The sequence below is a fragment of the Poecilia formosa genome, unplaced genomic scaffold, assembly GCF_000485575.1.
Source record: "Poecilia formosa unplaced genomic scaffold, Poecilia_formosa-5.1.2 Scaffold477, whole genome shotgun sequence".
NCBI classification, from domain to species: domain Eukaryota; kingdom Metazoa; phylum Chordata; class Actinopteri; order Cyprinodontiformes; family Poeciliidae; genus Poecilia; species Poecilia formosa.
The window spans coordinates 174,281-195,964 of NW_006800416.1; the positions used below are offsets into that span (position 1 = coordinate 174,281).

At 41.6% G+C, this 21,684-nt stretch overlaps 1 protein-coding gene and 1 long non-coding RNA gene across 2 annotated transcripts in view; one reads left to right on the forward strand and one right to left on the reverse strand.

The window, feature by feature from the left end:
* Positions 1 to 19,847, reverse strand: part of zmym2 (zinc finger, MYM-type 2) — a 32,877-nt gene extending 13,030 nt beyond the window's left edge. The window contains exons 1-14 of the mRNA XM_016664298.1: positions 19,743 to 19,847; positions 11,281 to 12,003; positions 9,610 to 9,772; positions 8,208 to 8,362; positions 7,260 to 7,408; positions 6,940 to 7,102; positions 5,238 to 5,450; positions 4,983 to 5,127; positions 2,781 to 2,896; positions 2,254 to 2,373; positions 1,760 to 1,910; positions 1,354 to 1,526; positions 1,068 to 1,233; positions 278 to 306 (exon numbers count right to left, since the gene is read on the reverse strand). Coding sequence (XP_016519784.1) covers positions 278 to 306; positions 1,068 to 1,233; positions 1,354 to 1,526; positions 1,760 to 1,910; positions 2,254 to 2,373; positions 2,781 to 2,896; positions 4,983 to 5,127; positions 5,238 to 5,450; positions 6,940 to 7,102; positions 7,260 to 7,408; positions 8,208 to 8,362; positions 9,610 to 9,772; positions 11,281 to 11,988 — 2,451 coding nt within the window. The 5' untranslated portion in view covers positions 11,989 to 12,003; positions 19,743 to 19,847. The remainder of the gene's footprint in view (positions 1 to 277; positions 307 to 1,067; positions 1,234 to 1,353; positions 1,527 to 1,759; positions 1,911 to 2,253; positions 2,374 to 2,780; positions 2,897 to 4,982; positions 5,128 to 5,237; positions 5,451 to 6,939; positions 7,103 to 7,259; positions 7,409 to 8,207; positions 8,363 to 9,609; positions 9,773 to 11,280; positions 12,004 to 19,742) is intronic.
* The window catches only part of LOC107833896 (uncharacterized), a 20,972-nt gene continuing 10,211 nt past the window's right edge, over positions 10,924 to 21,684 (forward strand). The window contains exon 1 of the long non-coding RNA XR_001659672.1: positions 10,924 to 10,968. This is a non-coding gene — a long non-coding RNA (uncharacterized LOC107833896). The remainder of the gene's footprint in view (positions 10,969 to 21,684) is intronic.

Consider the following 21,684-nt stretch of genomic DNA (forward strand, 5'->3'; position numbering starts at 1 on the left):
TGGAAGGCAAAGATATTTTAAAATATCCAAAAATAAAACAACCAAAAACAAATGAAACAAAAAACACACAACCGAAACCATGAGTAAAATAGATTTTCCTCCGTAAACAAAATTGCTCTTCAAAAATATATATTGTATTTATTATGCCATTAACTGATTAACTGCGTACTGCGACAGGCTTTTCTGCAGGTGTGAAAGGTTTGATTTGTCATACATTACGAATAATTTCATGCTCTCAAGAAAAGTATTTGATTTTTATTTATTCATTCTTACTTACCCCAGATTTTGCGGCGTGCATGTCTAGACCTGTAAGGAGGGAGGGAAAAAAACACAGATCATCTCAAAAAGAGTTAATTTCTTCAAGCCGACTGCTCAGTTGTTGAGATTTTCTTCAGATGAAGTGCAAGTACTGGAGTAGCTGCGCCTCTATTTTAGCAGCAATAGTTTGTGTTTTGTTGGATATTAGAAAAATAAATATAAACAAGAGATTTGGGATCTTCATTTTTTGTTTGTTTTTGTATTTATTTTTTTTAACTCACGGTTTTGTACACATCCGTTACTTTTCTGAGAGTTCCTTCAGAGTGACACGGCTACCGGATCTGTTGCCATGACCTACTTTTCCTGAAAGCTATCCTGACTACAGCTGATCAAATAAAAGTTCATAGAATAAGAAGCTTTATGCTCCTGAGGCAGAGCAGTTTGTTGAAAGGCTTAAACTTCCCCTAAAAACAAACAAATGTATTAAGTCTGAAACCATTAATCAGATTAATCGTAATGAAACTATTATTGAAATAATCAGCTAATTTAGTAATCGATTAATCGATGACTTGAGCATACAGACTAAAAACGAACACACTCAGAGCCAAAACTGTACAGAAAATGTACACAATTTGCACTTAATATAAAAAAATAAAACCCTTGTCTTCCAGATCAGCCTTGATGTACGCATTTCTAATATTGTATGGAAAAAGTGGCAAAATCAAAAATCTGCAGAACTTGCCATTTTTTAAAATCAATTTATCAAATAATTGATTACTAAAATGTGCAGGAAGCGTCTCGGCCCGTACCCAGCGTGGTGTTCTCTGGTCCCTTCTGCGTGACCATGATGGGGTCGTTCTGCTGGCAGTAGAACCTCAGCAGACACTCCTGGTCGCAGAAATGCTTCATCTCCGACCTCCACATCACCGACTCCGTCAGGTTTCCCTGAACCTTACAGCAGTCGCACCGCGCCGCCTGGTGGCCAAGCAGAGGAATGTTTCGGAACGTTAACACCCTTTCTTTTTCCCCCCTCCCCCCCAACAAATCAAACCGCCCGTGAATCGGTTTAACTTTCTTTTCCAGGAGAGAGCTGACCTTGTAGTACCAGTCGTTGAACTTTTTGGCACAGGCCTCGCTGCAGAAGTCCCGGGTCATGTTGCCGAGCTGCCGGGTGATGCCTCTTTTGCACAGTTGGCTGCAGTGGTTGCAGCTCACACACTTCAGCCCCAGCCGGCTGATGAAATCCTGTTTAAACAGCAGCTTGCAGCCTGGAGGAGCAGAAAACAAATATATATGTAAAAAAAATGCAGGATGAAGAAAAAAAAAAAAAAGACAATTTGATTTACTCAAACCTTAATGACTTTGAATTAGGAGAAAGAAGCCACTTAAGAACCTGATTTCACTAAAGCGGCTTAGAAAAAACACTCAGATTGTACCTACTTCAACCTCTCAAGGAAAAGCTGCATTCGTTAAGAGTCCTTGAGGAGAACGGAGGCGGTACCTTCGCTGCAGAAGGGCCTCTTGACGCCAGAGAACTTGACCATCTCATGTAGGGTCTTCTCTTCTTGGCAGTACTCGCAAAACGTCACGATGCAGTGGAGCTTCTTGTAGTCCTCACAGCAGGTCTTACTGCAGAACTGATAGACCTTATCCTGAAAACACACACACACATTTATGTCAATATTACTGCAGCCATTTCAAGTCAAGATTAGTTTTTTGTCATAAATTTTTTTTTTTCCCCTACATCTTTAAATTTACAGAAAGTGATAGTAAAGTCATTTTGTAGCGACTGGAAAATGCTTTTAAATAAATAGATAAATTGTTTATACTTTAAAGAGTCGGCTCATTTTTAGCAGCAATACTTTTAAAATGGAGATAGAAATGTTTAAATGAAGTGAAAACTCATTTATCTAATGTCTGCTAGTTGCTCCTTAGTTGTCCAAAATGTGGTCCGACAACTAGCGGGTTACTTTGGGACATTTCTGACGGTCTGACCTGCCACTCCAGAATTTCGGGCTTCAGGCTGAACGCTCCTCGGCAGTAATTACATTTCAGCTGGACAGAGCTGTTGCTGAGGGGCGTCTGACCGTTGGTGGTTGTCGGAAGGGAAGCGTTCTGTAAAGAAAGGAGGGAAAAAAAACAAAAAGCTCAGGCGTAAAACTGCTAAATTATTTAAACAAAACTAATTAACTCACTTAATATGGGTGCAAACCTGCCTTTGTAAATTTTAGGTTAATATCTTGAACAGAAATGAACTCCTTAAATATGTTACGCTCCGTTTACTGAATCTGTATAATAAAAGTTTCTCTCTTTGTATTGATTAACTGGAATATATGAACAATTTAACAATGTTCTATTTTATTGAGATGAACCAAGAAAGTAAAAACCCAAAGTGCCCAAACAAACACATAAAATAGAAATGAGTTGTTTTCCAATCCCTTTTCCTCCTCTACCAACGACCTGTTGTACTTTTAATCTACAGCATCAAAACAGCAGAAGCATCTTTTGTTTCAAGTTCTCACCTGGAACTTGGCAACACATTGGGAGCTGCAGAAGTTGAGGATGTCGCCCTCTGGCAGCGTGGCCTGGTACTGCGGCAAAGAGCTTCTTTTACAGAAATGACATGTAGGTTCCTTGTCTGCACACGCACAAAAAAAATGTATAAAAATAAACATTTTTCACTGTATTTTTGTGCCCCTCTTGATACATGAATTTGTATTTACTAATTTACTAGTCACAAATTAAAAACTGTACCCGATTCATGTTAAATAACAAAAAAGCGCAGATACAGTAGTGTAGATAAAGTGTTTGCCTCCTTCCTGTTTCAGAACATCAAACCAATTTAAATATTAGTCAAAAGAAACACAAGTAAGCAAAAAAAAATAATATAAAGTTTTTAAAACAATGTTTAAGGGAGGAAAAACTCAAAACCTCTTCAGAAGCTAGACATTACATCGAGATCCACAGAAACTCAGGAACAAACGAGGAAGAAAGTAATCAAAATGACTCTGGAAAGGGTCACACAGCCGTTTCTATGGCGTCGGGAACCACAGTGAGAGTCGCTGTCCACACATGGAGAAAACATGGACCAGTGGCAAAGCTTCCCTAGAGTGGTTCCCCGACTAAAATTACCCCAAGAGCGCAGCGATGACTCATCCAAGAGGTCATAAAGACCCAGCAACAACATCCAGAGAAGTGCCTCAGGCCAAAAATGGTTCCAAGATGAAAACCACTAGTGAGCAACAAGAACGTCAAGGCTGGGCTCAGCTTTCCCCAGAACACGTCTTGATAATCCCCAAGACTTTTGGGAAAACATTCAGAGGACCGACGAGATAAAATAGTTTAATCTTTGTGAGTTTGTGTCCGGTTACATTAGGCGTAAAAATAACACCATACCGGTGGTACAACATGGTGGTGGTAGTGTGATGGTCTGGGGCTGTTTTGCTGCGTCCGGACCAGGAAGACCTGCAGTCATAAATGGAAACACAAATTCTACTTTCTACCAAAACAAAACAAACAAAAAAAGAACATTCTGAAGGTGACGTCAAGCTGAAACTAACTTTGGTTCTCCAAACACACCAGCCTCCTAACACACCTCTGGATGGTTGAAGAACAAGACGACGACTTTGGAGTGGCCTAGTCAAAGTCCTTACCTGAATGCTATTGAAACTACTTTAAAAAGCTTGAAAACCCTCCTGAATTAAAACTATTCTGTAAAGATGAGGGACAGCAGCTGTTGCTGCCGAGGTTGGCCCAACCAGTCATTAGGCTCCCTTAATAATAAACACCTTCTTTTAAAACCGCATTTTGTGCCAACTTGGGTTGTCTTTGACTAATACTTAAATTAGTTTGTTGTTCTGAAACACTGAAGTGCGACAATCACGCAAAAAAAAAAGGAAATCATGAAGGGGACAAACAATTTTTCACACTACTGTTCCTGAACAGACTCAAGCATTTTGATTCATTATTATTTATACTGAATAAGGAACAGAGAAAAATCCATGTTCAACAAATTGAGAACTTCTCTACCATCAGCTTTAAAAACATGAACCTGACTGACTGCTGTTGTTTTACACCAGATGTTGAGACATGCAATTAAAGATGATCTTAAAGCAGTCTGCTTTTAACTTAAGTGCTCAAAGGTTTGTCAAATCCTGTGCATTCTGATTAAGGATGCAGCGATGCACTTTATTTTACTTCCAATACCAATATGTGAGGTTTGGCATCAGCAGATTCTGATCTGATTCAGAAAAACGCTGCTGAATTTACTTTTTCAGACAAATGTACTGAATTACAAATTTATTTTAATAACTCTGCACCAGTTATCAAACAAATCCATCACTTTAATACACCGATAGCTTCATAAGTTTAGTCAAACATGTAAAAACAAAACAACTTTTAATTTGTTCAGTCAGTTCAGAGGAGCATAACAGCCTCTGTAAAGTAAATAATAAAGAAACTAAGACAATAGATTGACTATCTTGGTGCAAAATAAACAGCAACAAACTTTCTCTAAACTGGTTCAGAAAGTGCAAATAGGAATTAAATAAGTAATTGAAAGTAAAATAAATAATAAATTATGACGTCACTCAGAGCACGAAGAATTAGACCAAATAGATCTGCCCTTATGGATCGGGCACAGTGCCACGTTACCTGATCTAGAATTCTTTCCAGTATCGGTACCGATACCAGTATCGGATCGGTACGCATCTCTGAGTACTCACTGATGAACGACGTCAGCTTGCCCTTGTTCATACAGCTGACGGAGCAGTAGGAGCTCAAGGTGCCGCCTGCGCCGAGGCTTTGGAGCACCTCCCCCGTCTTGATTAGTGTTTTGCAAGTCATACAGCTGGCGAGTTTACTGTGGGCCTGCGTGGGAAAAAACATCATGTCAAAACAAGATGCAAACGAAAGCATTATGATAAAAAAAAAAAAAACAATAACAAAAAAGGAACAGCAGGGCGGCGGAGGGTGTTTACCTGTTTGTAATCCCTGATGCAGTTCTGGCAGCAGAAGCGTTTCTGCTGGCCGTCGACCAGCAGGAAGTGGTTGGCCGACGCCCGGCTGGGCAGATAGTCGCCACACTGCTCGCAGCAGTTCATGATCAGCCCGTTGGCTTTGCGGTAAACATTGAAACATGTGTCGCTGCAGATCTTGTGGGTCACGTTCTTAAAGCTAACCTCATGCCGAATCTGGAAGACAGGGAAAATAAAACCATCAGAGCAGAAAAAAAACGGATTCTCCACGCAGTTGAACTTTAATCTACGTCACTCAACGGTTAAAAAGTTCTTCTATGGTAGAATACGCATCAAAATGAATAGTGAAGATCAGAATTTGATGGTGAGGCGTACTGTAGAGAGAAGGCAGGAAAGAGCGGTCAGACAGATTGAACTAGATTATACCGAGGCCAGATGAGAATAAAGATAGACGAAAGATGAATAATTCATTTTGTGAGGGGAAATACAATACGGCAAAGTCGAGATAAATAGCAATATGATGGTGAAGGATATGGTTTGACAAGAGAACGACGACTGGAAGATAATGCAACAGGACTCTGCCATGTAACATGCAATAAAAACAAGCAAAACCAGAAGGCCCAGGTAGAGTCAAACTGAGTCTATGCTACAGAGTAATGAAAGATGTGACGTATGGAGCGGCCTGAGAGAATTAGAGTTTCCTCTGGGCTGGACCAAACCTCCATCTTGGTTTAGCTCAGAACTACACAGATAAATGATTCTGGTAAACAAAGGAGCTACACATGCTTCACCACAAATAAATGTCCAGCATACTTTTATAATGCTCCAACACACGGAGCCTCACTATAACCCTTCATTAGTCATTTTTATCTTTTTTTTTTCATATTTTAGTGAATTATGAGGGAAATCATTTGAAAATAGTGTTCCAAGAAAGGTTACAGCAGCTGTGTTTTTACAGTAGTGGTGGGCGATACGGACTTAAAGTTTTATTGCAATATTTGGTGTCACAAATGCGATAATGATAAAAGTGATAAGAACAATTTATTACTTCTTTTTTTGGTAACTGTAGTCGTAATTGTGTGTCACAGCAATTATAGCCCCACAAATACAAATTCTGCTCTTGAAAAACATTCCCATCCGTAATGTGCTTCTTTAGGACACCGGTGCACATTTGTAATGGAAACACTCGAGACAGGTACCACAACAGGTTAAGTTAAAAAAACACCTATCCAAGCAGTGAAGCAGTTTGGTTTTCTAGATCCTGCAGCATTATTATGACATTTAAAGCCTCATCCCGTCTGCTTGATCTTCCTCCTGCTTTTCTCAATACCTAGGGAAGACTGCGGTTTAAAGAGAAAGTAGATCGACAGATCAGTTTGTCTCTGGATCCCTACAGAAGCCGACCGAGGATCAATAGCTTAGTTTGTAAAAGCGCTAGATGGGCATGAACGCTCTTTTACAACGCTGAGCGGAGTGAAAGATTACAGATTCCTGAATCACTGACCTGAGTTTACAGGGAGTCCTGCAAACAACGACCTATAAATCCCAAACTGCAGCCTGTGTTCAGAAACGGGGTTTACAACTTCCAGTAAAATTGCAATTGTGAACATGGCTCTACCAGGTACATTCACGTCTTGGGAGCGACAAGTAAGAAATGAACGAATGAATGAATAAATAAGACGTTGCGGTTGCAGGACAGACTGACCTCTGTGAGTTTCCCGCAGACGGTGCATTTGTTTTTCAGGCCTGTTTTAGGCGGGTTGTTCTTGTTCTCGTACGCGCCCAAGCAGCCGGTCGTACAGAACTCCTGAAAAGACTCGCTAGAGTCCACCTGGGCCACAATGGTGCCCTTGATGTGTGTGATGTCCCTGTGGAAAGAAAAAAAGACAAAGAAGTCGCATGGTTTAGTTGACAAAAAAAAAAAAAAATCCACAGAAAATGGGAACCTAAAAAAAAAACTTGTGGCTAAAGTAAAAGTCTGTTATGAGCATTTTCAGGCATAAAAAGAGAAAATGAAAGGCTGACTTTTTGCACATGGTGCAGGTCTTCTTGGGTGCAGGTTTGTGTGAGAAGGCAGAGAGACAAGTGGTGGAGCAGAACAAGTGAGAGGAGCCTTTTCGCTGGTAGGCTGTCTGGCCTTTCTTCAGAGGCTTTTTGCAGTTGGCGCAGGTCACCTGGGAAGAAAAACACAGATTTAACAGAAAGAAGCTTTCCAAAATGTAGAAATACTACACATTTGTCATTTTTCTGACCTTTTAGCTCATTTTCAAGTACACATCTAAAGTTTCCTATAAATTTATGACAGGTATCCATCGTGGATGTAAGGCTGGGTGTTAAGGCCTTAAACTAACATCTTACATTCTTTCATACCAAGTGCAATTTTAATTGATTTTTTTCTAGTCACTTTCTTTTCTTCAGAGAAGAAAAAGTGTGATATGAATTCATGGCAGATATCCATTCATCATAGATCGATGAGGTATGGGTAGTGTGGAAACAACCTCTTTTTCCCCAATAATCTCTTTTTTTGCAACTACATCCAAACCCGTCGCAATAAGCAATGAATCAATTGATCACACGATGGATTAAAATGAGCCGATAATTAATAATTTTTCAAGGCCAGTGTTGTTTACAGAGACATCACGATGCATTTTACTTATGGTTTAGTTGCTTCCAAGTTTTTATTTTCATTTTATTCACCGTTTTTGTTTGTCTTTTATTTTGGAGGGCAAATTTTATAATAATACAATATACATCAGACACCTTTCTACCCATGTCTTATATTGTCTAATGTTTTGTCTTGTTTTTAAATCTATAGATTTAAAAATAGTCTCAAAATAACAATATTATCATTTATCGCAGCAATTACTGGGACAATTTATCACCCAGTAAAATGCATCATTATGAGAGGCCTACCTACATACATTATTTTTCTATAAAATGGTGGATACAACACATCTGACTGATTGAACCCACCTTGACGGTCCTGGGTTGTGTCTGGGAGCCTGAGGATGAGGTGGAGGAGGAAGACTGGCCTGCAGGCTTTGGCAGCGAGGTGATAGGCGACGGAGAGTCCACCCCACTTTGCTTCTGGTTCCGGGGAACCGAGGCCGACTGAGAGATCCATGAGTCTACAAGAAGGAGGACGAGAAGGAAATCTTACCTCCATGGTTGCACGTTTAGAATCACTCATTTGGTATTTTTATTGGACACATAGCCACAGGAGGCAGAGAGAGGCTAAACACAAATGTGGCATTTTAAAAGCTGCAGCGAATGCCTGAAACACTCAGAGAATCCTAGCATTAATAAGAAAACATCCTACAGAAACTTCTAAAAGGCTGACTTAAACAGCAAACAAGACATTTCTAAAATTTTAAACAAATCCCAATCAATGATTGAATTGAAACAGAGCAACTAAAAACAACCAAAACAATAAAACTGAGGATTTTAGAGCACGTAAATCATTTAGTGGGGGCAAAAAAATAAAATAAATCAATAATGATGATTAATCTGGAAATATTGATTTCCACAATCGTGTGCAGATGTGTAGCATGCTGCAGTAAAAACCCAGTTTGAAAACTGTAAATCATGACAATCTGGATGTAGTGGTGTGGTGCTGCTGCTGGACGACGTACTGGTCAACCAGAGCCCAGTAATTCCTGTCCTAAGCAGATTCCCAGTTTAGGATTAAAGTGCATCTGTTAAATCCTCCAACTCCACACAATTTACTCCCCCATGATTAATAAGGAATGTCCATATAGTCTGTGTAAAAAGACAAAACATGCAATATAGACATTATAGCGTACAACACCTGCATAAATATGGGTCATTTTTCTAATATGAAAGATAACAGGGATCTTTAGTGAAACAGGAGGCAAGTAGTGCACAGTGGTGAAGTAGGAGGATAATAATTTGTTATTTTCAAAGATTTATACAAAGATGGAGATGTTGAAAGGCTCAAAAGTAAAAATTCTCGATACTGCAAACCCAGAACATTCACTCCTTTAACTTTCTACGGAAGCCTAAATGAATCAACTGAAAATGTATTAAAACTTATTCAAACTGTTCTATATCCAATGCTTTTCCTCCTATTACATTGTGTGTCGTTTTTTTTTTTTCCACATGAATTCCCCCCAAAAATAAATCAAAGTTTAAGGTTGTAATGTGGAAAAAAGGCTCGACTGCTTTTGGGAGGCGGTTTAGTTAGTCCGGCTGCTCGTCGTGTTGGTCTGTTGGTCTCGGATGACACCAAGGACGGCAGCGGGAGGCTTTAATTCTTCATGAGTGCCGCTAGCCGGCCCCGTCTTCCGGCGACCAAAACGGCAGAGGGCCTACTGCACCGTTCACCCGACAGGAAACGGTTAACTCCAGGCGTTACCTGCTGCTTTGTGCGTCCCCGTGTCTCCGTTCTGAACCAGCTGGCTGGCGGAGCCTCGGCCGGGGTTAAAGGAGGCGGTTGGTCGAGCAGATGGGGTGTCAGGATTCAGACTGAAGGCACTGCTGATCTGCAGACCGTTCTCCTCTGTCTCGTTTTCATCCGCCTGAGGGCAGATGCAGCAGAGGTTACAGGTTTTCCATTTTCCCCCTCATTCAGCAGAAACATCCGAAAGCAACGCGATGAAGAACCAATGACATATGAAGGGCAATGCGATTTCTGCGATGCGGAAAACGCGGACGGCGGTTGTGGAATTTGATAAACAAAATGGAATTCATAACCACACACAATTTCACAGAATTAGCCGATATTGGAGAAAAGTGGAGGATGTACAGCAGTCTGTAGTATTTTGGCCATAGCAGCTCCTGTAGCCACAGTTAGCTGGTTAGGCTGGGCTCTCTTCTCCACACAGACAGAATGAACCGTTCAGCCATGGTGGAAAAACAACAAAAAAACTTTCCGAAACGTTGACGTCTTCACTTCAAAAATAAAGTTTTCTGTACATTTTGTCATTGTATTTTGACTGGAGGAGCAAGGATACGACTTCTCGGAAACATAAAAAACAGCTCGCCACGTCTTGAACATTTAAATAAATCAGCAGACGTGAGTTGTAGGTGACTGTTGCTCCGTGTCCCAAATTGTGGGATCATCTCTCTCAAGCCTTGTTAAAGGGGAGATTTTCTTGTATGCTGGTAAAAACCCAATTCTCAGTTTTCCACATAATGTTTGAATTCCTTAAAACAAATGAGGGGGAAACACTTTAACACCTTGTAGAACCAATGTTCTGTTAAACCACAGAAGTCTGTTATATTTGTGACACAGAATAATAGTAAATGTGGAACTCTAGTTAATGATTTGTTAATTTTTTTTCCAGTCACAACATAATTACATACTTTTTGGGTAAATAAAACAAGGTAAAAGGGAAGTATTATGGGCTTTGCAGGCACACAGTGCCATTTTATAGCATAATCTAGTAACTATGGTACCTTCACTAGTTGCATGTGTATCAAATATGACTTAAGAAATTTTACTTTCTGATTTAACACCTTGAAATTTGGTCTCACTCTCTGTATAAATTCCTGCTCTTCCTGAAACTCGGCCTTCAGGAGCTCATCATCACATCGTTCCTCTATTAGCAACGTTTAGACCAGCAGTAGCTCGAATAAAGAGCTCAGCCAATGTGCAGCTCCACCAGGTATTTGCTAATTGCTGCTGGCTAGTCTGAAGGAGCTGAAGGGGGAAAGGCTGCTCTGTGAGGGAAGCTTGGAAACTGCAGCTCTGAGGAGGAGCTGCACCTCGAAGGTGGAGCTACATCTACCCAGGCGTTTTGAATGGTCGCCATGAGATTAAAGGATTTCTCAAACATCCATAAAAGAATCAAAGCAACACTCCAGGTGCGTTTCTGATGAGGGAATAACGTCATAACACACAAAAAAAGTTGATTTTATGTCATACTACCTTTGAAATTGGAAAACAAAAAGAAATTTAGGAAAAGAAAAACAGAAGTGGAATTTGTACAGTCAGATTTCATAGGGCCTCAACTCATTGTCCTAGTCGCTCTCCACCCAATAGAACCGCTTCATCTCTGCCTGCGCTTCCAGTGCTAATCCTCACCTCTCCGACTGCCGCCGCTCCGCCTTGGAGGGAAGTCACTGAGGTGATCATCAGGTTGATGTCGGCCTGGGCATCATCTGGATGCGGCGGCGTGTTGGCCGCCGAGCCCCTCTGGTTGCTGGAGCCCAGAGTGGTGACGCTGGAGATCCTGATCTCCGAGTCCGGGTCGTTGCTGCTGAACGCGGTGGGCGAGTGGGAGGCGGAGGACTCCCCGGGGAGCGCAGGTGAGGGGGAAGAGTTTTCTTTCTGTTCACAGTCCTCCTCGTCGTCGATGACGATGGGCTCCGGGGCTGCGGTCGGCGGCTTCTGGTACGCTGCCGCCGTAGTCGTCGCCGCCGCCATGGATGCGTTGGAAGACGGAGGAGAGTTTGGGCTCTTGGAAGGCGTTTCTGCTGCGTCCTCTGCCGCAGCGCCCGCATGCTCGGCACTCTCCGCGTTGGGTCCGTCTGGAGAAGAGGTTGCAGCAGCAGCAGCAGCGTGAAGCGGCTGGGAAGCCTCCTCCTCTACGAGAACAACATCATCATCCTCATTGTCCTCTGTGCCACCCTCCTTTGTGGCTTCGTCTCCCGTTTCCATGGACACCGGCTCCCCAGACTCCTCAGCGGGAGGTGGGGATGGCGGCTGGGAGGAAGGAGTGGCGTCGAGGGGCTCCGCCCTCTCCTCCACGTCCTCTGCCACAACAGGGCTTGGCTCTGACTCCCCATCCATCGCTAAGGCAACCACCTGGCGAGTCAAACAGAAGCCGTTTAGGACGCAATTAGGAGGCGGCCGCGCCAGTAATTAGTTTTATAATGTCTGACAGCTGGACAGGTAGCTCAGGTATCCCCTGAGGTAAAACCCGCGGTTGCCATGGTTTCACCCCGTTTATGGGTTGAGATTGTTCTCCATTGTTTTTCCCTCTTCAATTTAGTTGCACTAGCCCTTTAAAACATCTGTTTTCATATTTTTTTCCTCCAACTCATCCTAAATCTGTGCTTTGACTTCAAAGAATCAGCGACATTTCTCTGGATGAGTCCAAATGGACGTCTTGGCGTCGCCGTAGTGATGATGTGTGATTTAGGTCAAGCATTTTGATTATTTATTACCATTACAAGAAAAATTAAAAAGGGCTGCAATTAATTACAGCTACAGGAAATATGTCATCAACCACTTGAGTAATTAACTTATTAGCAGAATTAAGCCTGACAAAACCTATTTTCTTTAATAATTTCGCAGATGGAATCTAAATTGTATTACTTGAAATAAAGATGAATTAATAGGGTTAGCTTTTCTAAAAATAACTCCCTTTCTTTAGCCGTATATTAGATTAACATCTAAATTCGTTCAATTAAGTGTCATTTATTAGAGCTAGGCTCCAGGATGGTAGGCTGCTTAACTTTTTTGTGTTTACTATAAAACAAAAAACGCAACAGAGGCGAGAGTGTTTCTGATGCATGGAGGAACAACCTGTGTAGAGAAAAATAGAGAAATTGTTGATTATTAAGTCTCTAAACAAAGCTGCCCTCAAAAAAAAAATATTAATGAGAATGAAAACCATCAAGCTCATTTTCATTTATCCTGCAATTAATTAACTGCGACAGGCTTAACTGGGATGGTTGAGCTTTAGCTTGAGATGGCACCATTTTAAATATCGTCAAGATAAATAACTTTATTTATCTGACCCGATCAGATAAATGCCGCCACAACGATAAGAGTTGTAGGAAATAAACAGAAACATGACCAAGCTGTGACAATGTCTTCCTGCTTCGGTTTAATCACAGATGCCTGATGGAGATGAGTCAACCCAGCGGCTGGGAAAAGAAAAGATTAATATGTTGAAGATGTATTTGACCACATCTATTGGTTTTAAAGTAGCAGGGCACCGACCGCAGTTTTCTGGCCGATCGCAGATTACCGATCTTTAAAAAGCCTAATCTGCCGATGCCGATTTTGGCCAACGCCAATATTTTTTGTCTGAAAAAGTGTTAAATATAACAAGAAAGTTGCTGAGTTGGCAACCGTGGGGTGACTGTTGTCAACTATAAAGGTGCAGACGTGACCTGGTGGGTCGATCAACTGAATCTCTCTCACAGCATTTATCTGAAGAGGTCAGTGGCTGAGGTCCATAAGATCGGCTTCACACGTGTCAGGCGATCTCCCAAAATTAAGGAAATCAGCATTGATAAATCGGCTGGTCGATAAATCAGTGAACACAAACAATGCTCTTAAAAAAACAGCTTGTTTTCAAATAGGCATTTTCAGGATACCTGTTACATAAAGAAGCGACATTCTTATCACTACACGTAACATAGAAACTGGATTTTATGATATTTTCTAATATATTGATGCTTCTATGGAACAAAGAGTGGGAAAAAAATAAAAATAACCTAAAGCAATACATTTTTGAGGATTTTCAACAACATTAATTGGAATTTATTATTAGGATAAATCCAGTTTTCTATTATATGAAAAAAAAAGTCATGATAACTGGGAGTGGGTGATATGAAGGTACAAGTTTTATCACCATATTTTGTCACACTGTTGTGATAAAGTGACAATAAGAACCAGTTATTACTTCTTTACTGGGTAACTGTGACATAAAGAAGTCCAACTTATATCACTAAGCTGCACACAGTAACTTCATTTAACTGTATTTTCAGATTGTATTGATATAAAACAATAAAATCTGATACTCTCATTGAACAAGCCATGGAGAAAATAGTCAAATTAATCTCAACAATACAGACAGCATGTGTCTAAACATATTTGGGATTTGTTGTAGAAACAATAAATCAGAATTCATCACAATAAATATTATGATAAATGCAGCAGAGCTACCTTCAGACAGATCCCTGCTCCAACACACCTGAGCCAACCGGAGGCCTTCTCTCACCTGCTGCCTTCCGCTTCTCCGCAAAAAGGTGCTCACTCGTCGTCCTTGGCAACCGGTGAAGCTACACCTTAGTTACCAGGGTGACGGTAAGGCCCACTGCCTCTAAAAAGTCTGGCTCTCTGTGCGTCTCATCTGGGCGATGTTGATTTAGTGATCGCCATACCAACCGGAGTAATACATAACTTATGAATGGAGCTTAAACGGCGAGGCGGACTGTAAAAACACCAGAGACGAGCGGCAGAGCCCTGCAGTCGGGGAGAACGTTTTGAGGATGTGCGGAAGCTGGTTGTGTTTGTGTCACGTAGCAGTCGGGTGGCTGCGAGCCCCATACATCACGTCGCCGCTGACAGCTGCGGCGCAGAAACGCACAAGTACACATGAACGGATGCGCTGATCTTTGAAGCTCGTCATTCCCCTCAACAGACAGGAAGAGCCTGAGCGCACACGAACACATCTCCCTGAGCCAGAGCAGAGGCCAGGCGGCGCTTCGTCCCCAGAACCACAACATCCTGGTGGCCATTTTGATCCCAGCACCATGCCACGGCTGCATCTCGGTGGGAGAGGGCTGGGGTGTGGGTTTCGGGGGGGGGGGAAGTGTCTGGTCACACACTATTTCACAGCTTTTTCTTTTTTTACTTCAGTCAAACTGAATTTCAGCATGGCGGATTTTCTGTCATTTTAAGTTCCTGACAAGGCAGGAGAAAATCCCCCTGTCCTGATTTTATTTTTCCCCCCCCAGATCTGAACCAGAGCCGGGTGCAGTCAGCGGATGACCCCCGGCCTCCCTGTGAAACGTCACATGGTTCTAAACTGGGACACATCCTACTTTAACTGGTGACGACTCATCATAGGCTACCAAGATGTCAAGTTTCAGGGCATGTTTTAAAAGCGACACGCACTGTTTGTTTCTCCAAACATGTTCCTTTCTCTCTGAACTTTTAAAATTAAGGACATGGTAAGTAAAAAGAAAAACACTCGTTTTACAACCGTTTACCCACGCTCCAGGAGGCCCAGCGCACATTATATCTGTGTTTTAATGAATATGGATATAATAAAACCTCCTGGCTGCTTAAATACCACAAAGAATAAGAAGACGTCTGTATTGGGATGCAAGTAACCAACCGGACAATCTTTTATAATACGCACAATTAAGTTATGAATAAACTGTAAATGCTATGATCAAACATAACATGTTTGATCGAGTTTTAAATTAAGTGCAAAGTTTTAAATTTAAAACTCTACACTGAAAATTCGCAATGCCATGTTCAATATCAGGCCTGCAGCTAACGATTATTTTAGTAATCATTTATTCTAACAATTAATCAAATTAAAAATGAGATTCTGCAGATTTTTGCTTTAACCACTTAAACTACAAAGTAAGAAATGCATTAAAATATTAATATAATTTCATTGATTTTTTTAAATAAAAAAAAACAAAAACATTTTAGTTGTCTAAAATGCAGTAACCTAGCACATGTTAACCAGGTGAAGCTAAAGGTACGCCTCTTGAGGAGAACTGAGTAAATACATGTTTACAAAGTTTTTTATTTTTATATTAAATACCAAATGTGAGAATTATTTGTACAGTTTTGGCAGAATTACTGCTCTGAGTGTGTTGCCATTTGAGCAAATGGCCTTTGAGTCTGCACATTCCAGTTAGCAATTAATCAATACCTAAATTAGTTGACGACTATTTCAACAACAAATTAAGCATGAATAATTGATTAATCAAATTATTTATGATTAATCCAACTAATCATGATTAATCCAACCAGGGTTCCCTCACTGTATTATAAGCCTGGCGGGTCACCAGGCTTTACTTGTTCCCCCACCAGGCTTAGCATTGTTAATTTATCTTAGTTTTTTTTTAATTATTGGCTTTTTTTTTAAGACTATATAGTTGGTGTTTAGTTATTAATCATCCAGTCTTCCAAAAATGCATAACTATCAAGTAACATTTTCAAATTTCATGTCAACTTTAAACATTTTTTTAACTCAAAAACATGGCGGCCGGCTGAATGACTGCCCTAGCGCCCCAAGCATCGGGCTTAGCAAGTTTTCCGGAGGAAACCCTGTCAACTAATCGCGATTAATCATTTTCAGCATAACAGAAAAATAAACCAATTAGTGAGACAATATTTTAATTGCATTAATTAAGGCAAGACTACGAAGTATTCAGCACTAAATAAAAAAAAGAAGCTTTGTTTGTTTTTGTGATTTTTTTTTCCTCAAACAGCACACAAGCTAAAAGACTACCCAATGAGATAGGCAATTAACTGGAAAAAAATATTTCCCAGTATAAACGTCAAACGTTTGTTTTTTTAATGTATAAACAAAGATTCAGTCTCTGTGTTTCTGGCAATTTTGCATCATATTTTCTTTGGCAATCCACCAGAGTCAGCAGGGTGGGTTGCCATGGATTCGCTGCTGCTGGATGTGAATCCGTAGCCAACAGTTGATTGGAGCGTAGAAGGAGAAGTGGGTGTGGGGGAAGTGCCTCGATGGGGGGGACTCAGTCTGATGCAACACAGTAACAGGGCTACCAGTAAGTAGCTAATAACATGTTTACTAGAGGTGCACCGACTGCAGTTTTCTGGCCAATCACCAATGTGGTTATAATCCCAATTATTTCAGAAATATCCTAGCAAAGTACAGGCCCATAAAAGATTCTCATAGAATGAAGAAAAAGTCTCTTTGGGTCACTTTGAGTATCATCCTAAATGTAAACATATGGATTTGTGCTTTTTTTGGTTTAACTCATAACTTAACAGTTTCAGTACAGTTTACATTTAAACATGTAAATGAGCATAAATCAGCTGCCGGTTCAAAACTATACCAACAGTTGGTATTATGCCACTGCTATCGAGGTACAATGACATTTTAAAACTGCAATTACTTTCCATCCTATGTAGAGGAAGTGTCGGGTTGACTGGAGTTTTTAACCTCGATGGAGGAAGTAAAGCAGTGCTGCCCCTCCTCCACTTCTTGCTGCACCCAGCTGGTTAGCTGGCTGAAACAAAACCACTAGGCATTTCCCTCACGTAGAAGAAAGACAAATGTTGCTATTTAGCAACAAACTTTGTGCAAAAATGTGAAAACTGTTAACTTATAATATTTTAGCAGTGGAAGGAATAACTGCTTGGTCTTCCATTTAAAACAAAAACCAATACAATTATACAATGCATTTATGTTTTTAAATGTTTGTGTTAGTAGGGTCTGCAAACACTGCAAAAACATTAAACCCTACAGTAATCGAGATCTGCTTTCCTGCAAAAACACTGAAGCTGAATGAGGAAGACTCGCTCCGTCTGCTCACGTGACAGGAAGCTCACAGCAAAACAAAATGTCAGTCCCAGATCTTCATGTCTTTTTTTTGTAGCAGCTCCTAAAACCAGATTTGCTCCCAAAGCAGCTGCACGTAGCAGCAGCAGCATTACCTCCTGTAAGCCAGAACACCAGGCTGATGTCATCAGACCACATGTGTTGAGGTAACAACATCTGTTTGCAAATGCCATGGTAACCGGTGGTAAAATACTGTGGACAATGTGGAGCGCTACTTCCCCCCTCCCCAAAGCCAAGCCGAGCTGCAAAAAGCAATGGACGCCAGTTTTTGTTTTTTTTTTTTTTCAGCCTGCCAGCCTCATGAATGGGGGGAGGTGGAGGGATGGATGAATCTCAGTGCAAAGCAGTGGCGCTCTGAAGGGGGAAAAAATAGACTGAGTTCAGACTGCAATGCAGAGCTGCGAGACAGTCTGCATGCACGTGGATGAGAGGCAAAAAAAAGAAAAGAAAAGAAAAAACGAGGATCCGGGCACTAATGAGCTCCGACATGTAACCTTGCTCCCAACGTCAACACCAGGTGGACAGAGATAAGGAGGGGCCGGGCGGTGTGTTACAGAGACCCGCCTCCCCTGCAACAAAAACCGCTTCATGGGGGCAAAACAGCGTCTGCGCCACATCACCATAGGTGTTCCTCTACCTTTCCAGCACCATCCGGCTTGCGCAGCAAGTCATAATATGGAGATATGCAGCATTTTCCCCACCCCCTTTGCTCTAAAGAAGAAGAAGATAGCATATCTTATTCAAATTAAAAATCCTGAGCTCATTATATAAGTATTATGTCACTGAGGATGTGATGCGTAATGCGCAGCCACCACAACATCATAGCAGCTGATGAGTTGGGGTTAAAAAAAAAAAAGAAAAGAAAGAAAGATAGAAACTGGTTACCTGGCAGCGGAGAGATGAAACTACAAGCCCTGAACTACAGCTGATGAGGTTTAATGGGACGAAAAAAATATATATTGACCACAGGAAGGCAGCACGTAGCAGGATTTCAGGCCGTGTCCTTGATAATTTACCAGGACTTGGAGCGGCCACCATAGCGGCAAATGAGGTCCAGGGGCCCGGTTACCACGGGGGGCACTACTTCCCCCCTCCATGCCTCTGCTCCACTTCCACCCAATTCTCCTTCCGCTTCCCTTTTGCTTCTCAGCGCTTTATCCTGACTTAACTTGCCGATGACTAGAGCTGCTCCAAAACTTTGATCAAAGACAGTGAAGCCAGCTACCTGGGCTGCGCAACTCTTCCATAAATAACCCGAGTTGGAGGAAAAGCTAACCTCCAAGTTGGAGGGAGGAAGGAGGAGAGGGAGGGGGGTGTTCAGGAGAAAACGTGGTTCAGGGTGTTCCGTTTCCACCCCTGCCTGCCCTTCCTGGCGCAAACAGCCATTGGATTAGCGGTGGATCGAGGGGAGGAGAGCCGACACAGACTGCGCCATTGTTAAAACGCCGCTAAAAAAAAAAAAAAAAGAAAAAAAAACAACAACAACTTGCTAAGATTGAAACCCGCGGAANCGTATTTTGCACAATACACAGCTCGACACCCAGAAATAACCCCGTCACCCCCCTCCCAAAAAAAGAAAACGTTTGCAAACGTTTATAATCCCACACACCCCCATCCTGTTGGGCCCATTTATGCTGTCTGGTGCGCCACATATACCAATTACATCAAAACCGGCCCGGAATTCAGCTAAAAACACCAACATTTATGATACCTGTCACGTTGGGGTTTTAATTGGAAAGTTAGCCTGCACATAGTCCACCCTGGCGCAATCAGTGGCAAATATACCGGCCTCCACTAGGGGCGCCCTTCCTCAAACGCTTCACATGAACTGCCTTTATTTATGTCATGCGCTGGTGATGGTAGACGCGAATAAATCGCATTTACGTTGTATGCTTGACCGTTACAAAAATCCAGGTGTTAGTCATTAGTCACGGAACCAGATAACATAGAGCCCTCTCCCACCCCCTCCACAACCCCCCAGCGGAAAGCAGCACTGCCTGCTGTCCGCCATTAGGGAGCCAACGGAACAATACTGGAGACTAGAGGCGGCAGCGACCACAGTACGCGGAGCCGGGAGGAAAGCTAGACAAATTAACTGTTTATTCAGCTCTCAGTGCATCTCCTTTGGTCGCTGTGACTCCACTGAGCCTCCCCAGGAACCCCACTGGTCTCCCCGCACAAGTTCCCGAAACTTTAAGCAATTAGGCACGAAAGTGGGAAATAAAACCCTTGTGGGAAATATCCTTACCGGAGGAGAGCTCGAAACGCTGTAGCGCCACTTTTGTGCCTTGACATTAATCCGAGAGGGAAGCGCGTGCGCACTACGCAGGACCCTTCACGTTCCCTGCAAAGATCGTCTATAGCACAAGCAGCCCACTCCCCTTTAAGTACGTGGTCTTAAGAGGTTCACGTTCCAGAGAAGTCTCTTCAAATCAATTTGTTTATTATGAAGTAACATTTTAGACCGTTTTTCTGTACCCTCTGAATTTCGAACTCCAATGCATTTTATTGAAATTTTCTTTTCTTTTCCAACAGATTTCCTCAAAAGATGTCCAGTTGTAATGGCAACAATTTGTTTTACACGGCATGGATATAAATATAAACGCACATAATATTTTAAAGCATTTTTAGCAAAAACTGCTGAACATCTTTCAGTTTATGACAATTAGGAAAGGAAGCAATTATTAGTGGATTAATGGAGTGCAAGTTATTAGAATCAAATAGGACAGAACCATCTTTTCCCACATTAAAATATGTAAAGAAACATCCTTTCATAATGTTTTTTCTCAATTTTATTCTCCAGTCATAAAAAGATGAACATGTAAAATCACATTTCTGTAACCATTTATTTTATGATAGTGAATACAAATATATTAAATTTTATTATGAAAGATATTTATTATTTTCTGGGTATAAGTTGCTTTCCCTTTTTTTTATTTGTGCTTTTGTCTAATTTCCCCTCCAGTTTTCTGAGGTCCCACTGACGCCCCCTTGTGGAACCCCATGAGGCCGCGGCCCTCACTTTGAAAAACACTGGGGTTGGTCGTGACATTTTCTCGACAATTCTGTATTAAACACAAAATTTCACCGGTTTTATGTAATTTTCGGAGAAACGAAACTTTGATTTTTGAATAGCCGTAGGTCATAAGCATAAAACGTCAACAAAACGTGTCTTCTGATGCGTTTTTTCAGTAGCCAAAAATAGAGACAGAGTGAACCCTCTCTCACACATTATCCTATCTGAAGGACTACTATTTTTTTATTTTTTTATTTTGCTCTTTTCGTTTTTCCTCAATATTTCTTTCGTCCGTCGCGCAAGCGCAGCAGCGGCAGCAATCAGCGGTGCATGGCTGGCAATTAAAACGCCCCATTACGTTAATTGCATTTTATCGATGCATATCATGTCTCTCATGACAACTGACTCGCAGTTCAGCTCGGAAGTGAGCGTTTATTAAAGTTGGAAAGCTGTTTTTTTCCCTCCTCTCTCTTAGGTAAAACAAGCTGCTGCGTTGCACAGAGCGCGCACGGGTCCAATCAGAAGCAGGGATCAGGGTTGAGAGAGTTCATGTTCTCAGCCGTGTTGGTCGGTACGACGTCGGGTTTCCCCACTAATTTCATCCAGACGTGTGCCAGAAAGCAAGAGGCCAGGAAAAGCAGTTATTAACCACCAAGACCTAAAAAAAAAAAAACCTTCTTAATTCGCACTAAATATGATGTTGACAAAACAAATGCATATCCGTGCGATAAGAACTTATCTCTGATCAGAGCAGGTCCATTTTGAATAGAGGAAGGCTTTTATTATGGTTAATCTGACGCGTTTTGTGAACAGATGATGGCAACATGGCGGACCAGGTGCGTTCAGATCTCTCTGAAATGCGCAGATCTGATTTGTGCCTTCGGATGATGGTGCAGAAAACATCTCTGGTTATGTGGCCGCACACATCTCGAAAACACAACACGTTATTCCAGAAAGCGGGTCCAGGATTCATTTTATTAGTTCCAAATCAGTCACATGGAATCGCTGCTGGGGTTGCCAGATTTGCCTATTGTGTCCTGCACAAAATGTCTGAGATTTCCGCTTGCATACATGCGCAAAGATAGGCGCCCAACAAAATTTAATGGACTTTTACTAATATAACGCCCTGTGTTTGTGTGTGTGTGTGTGTGTGTGTGTGTGTGTGTGTGTGTGT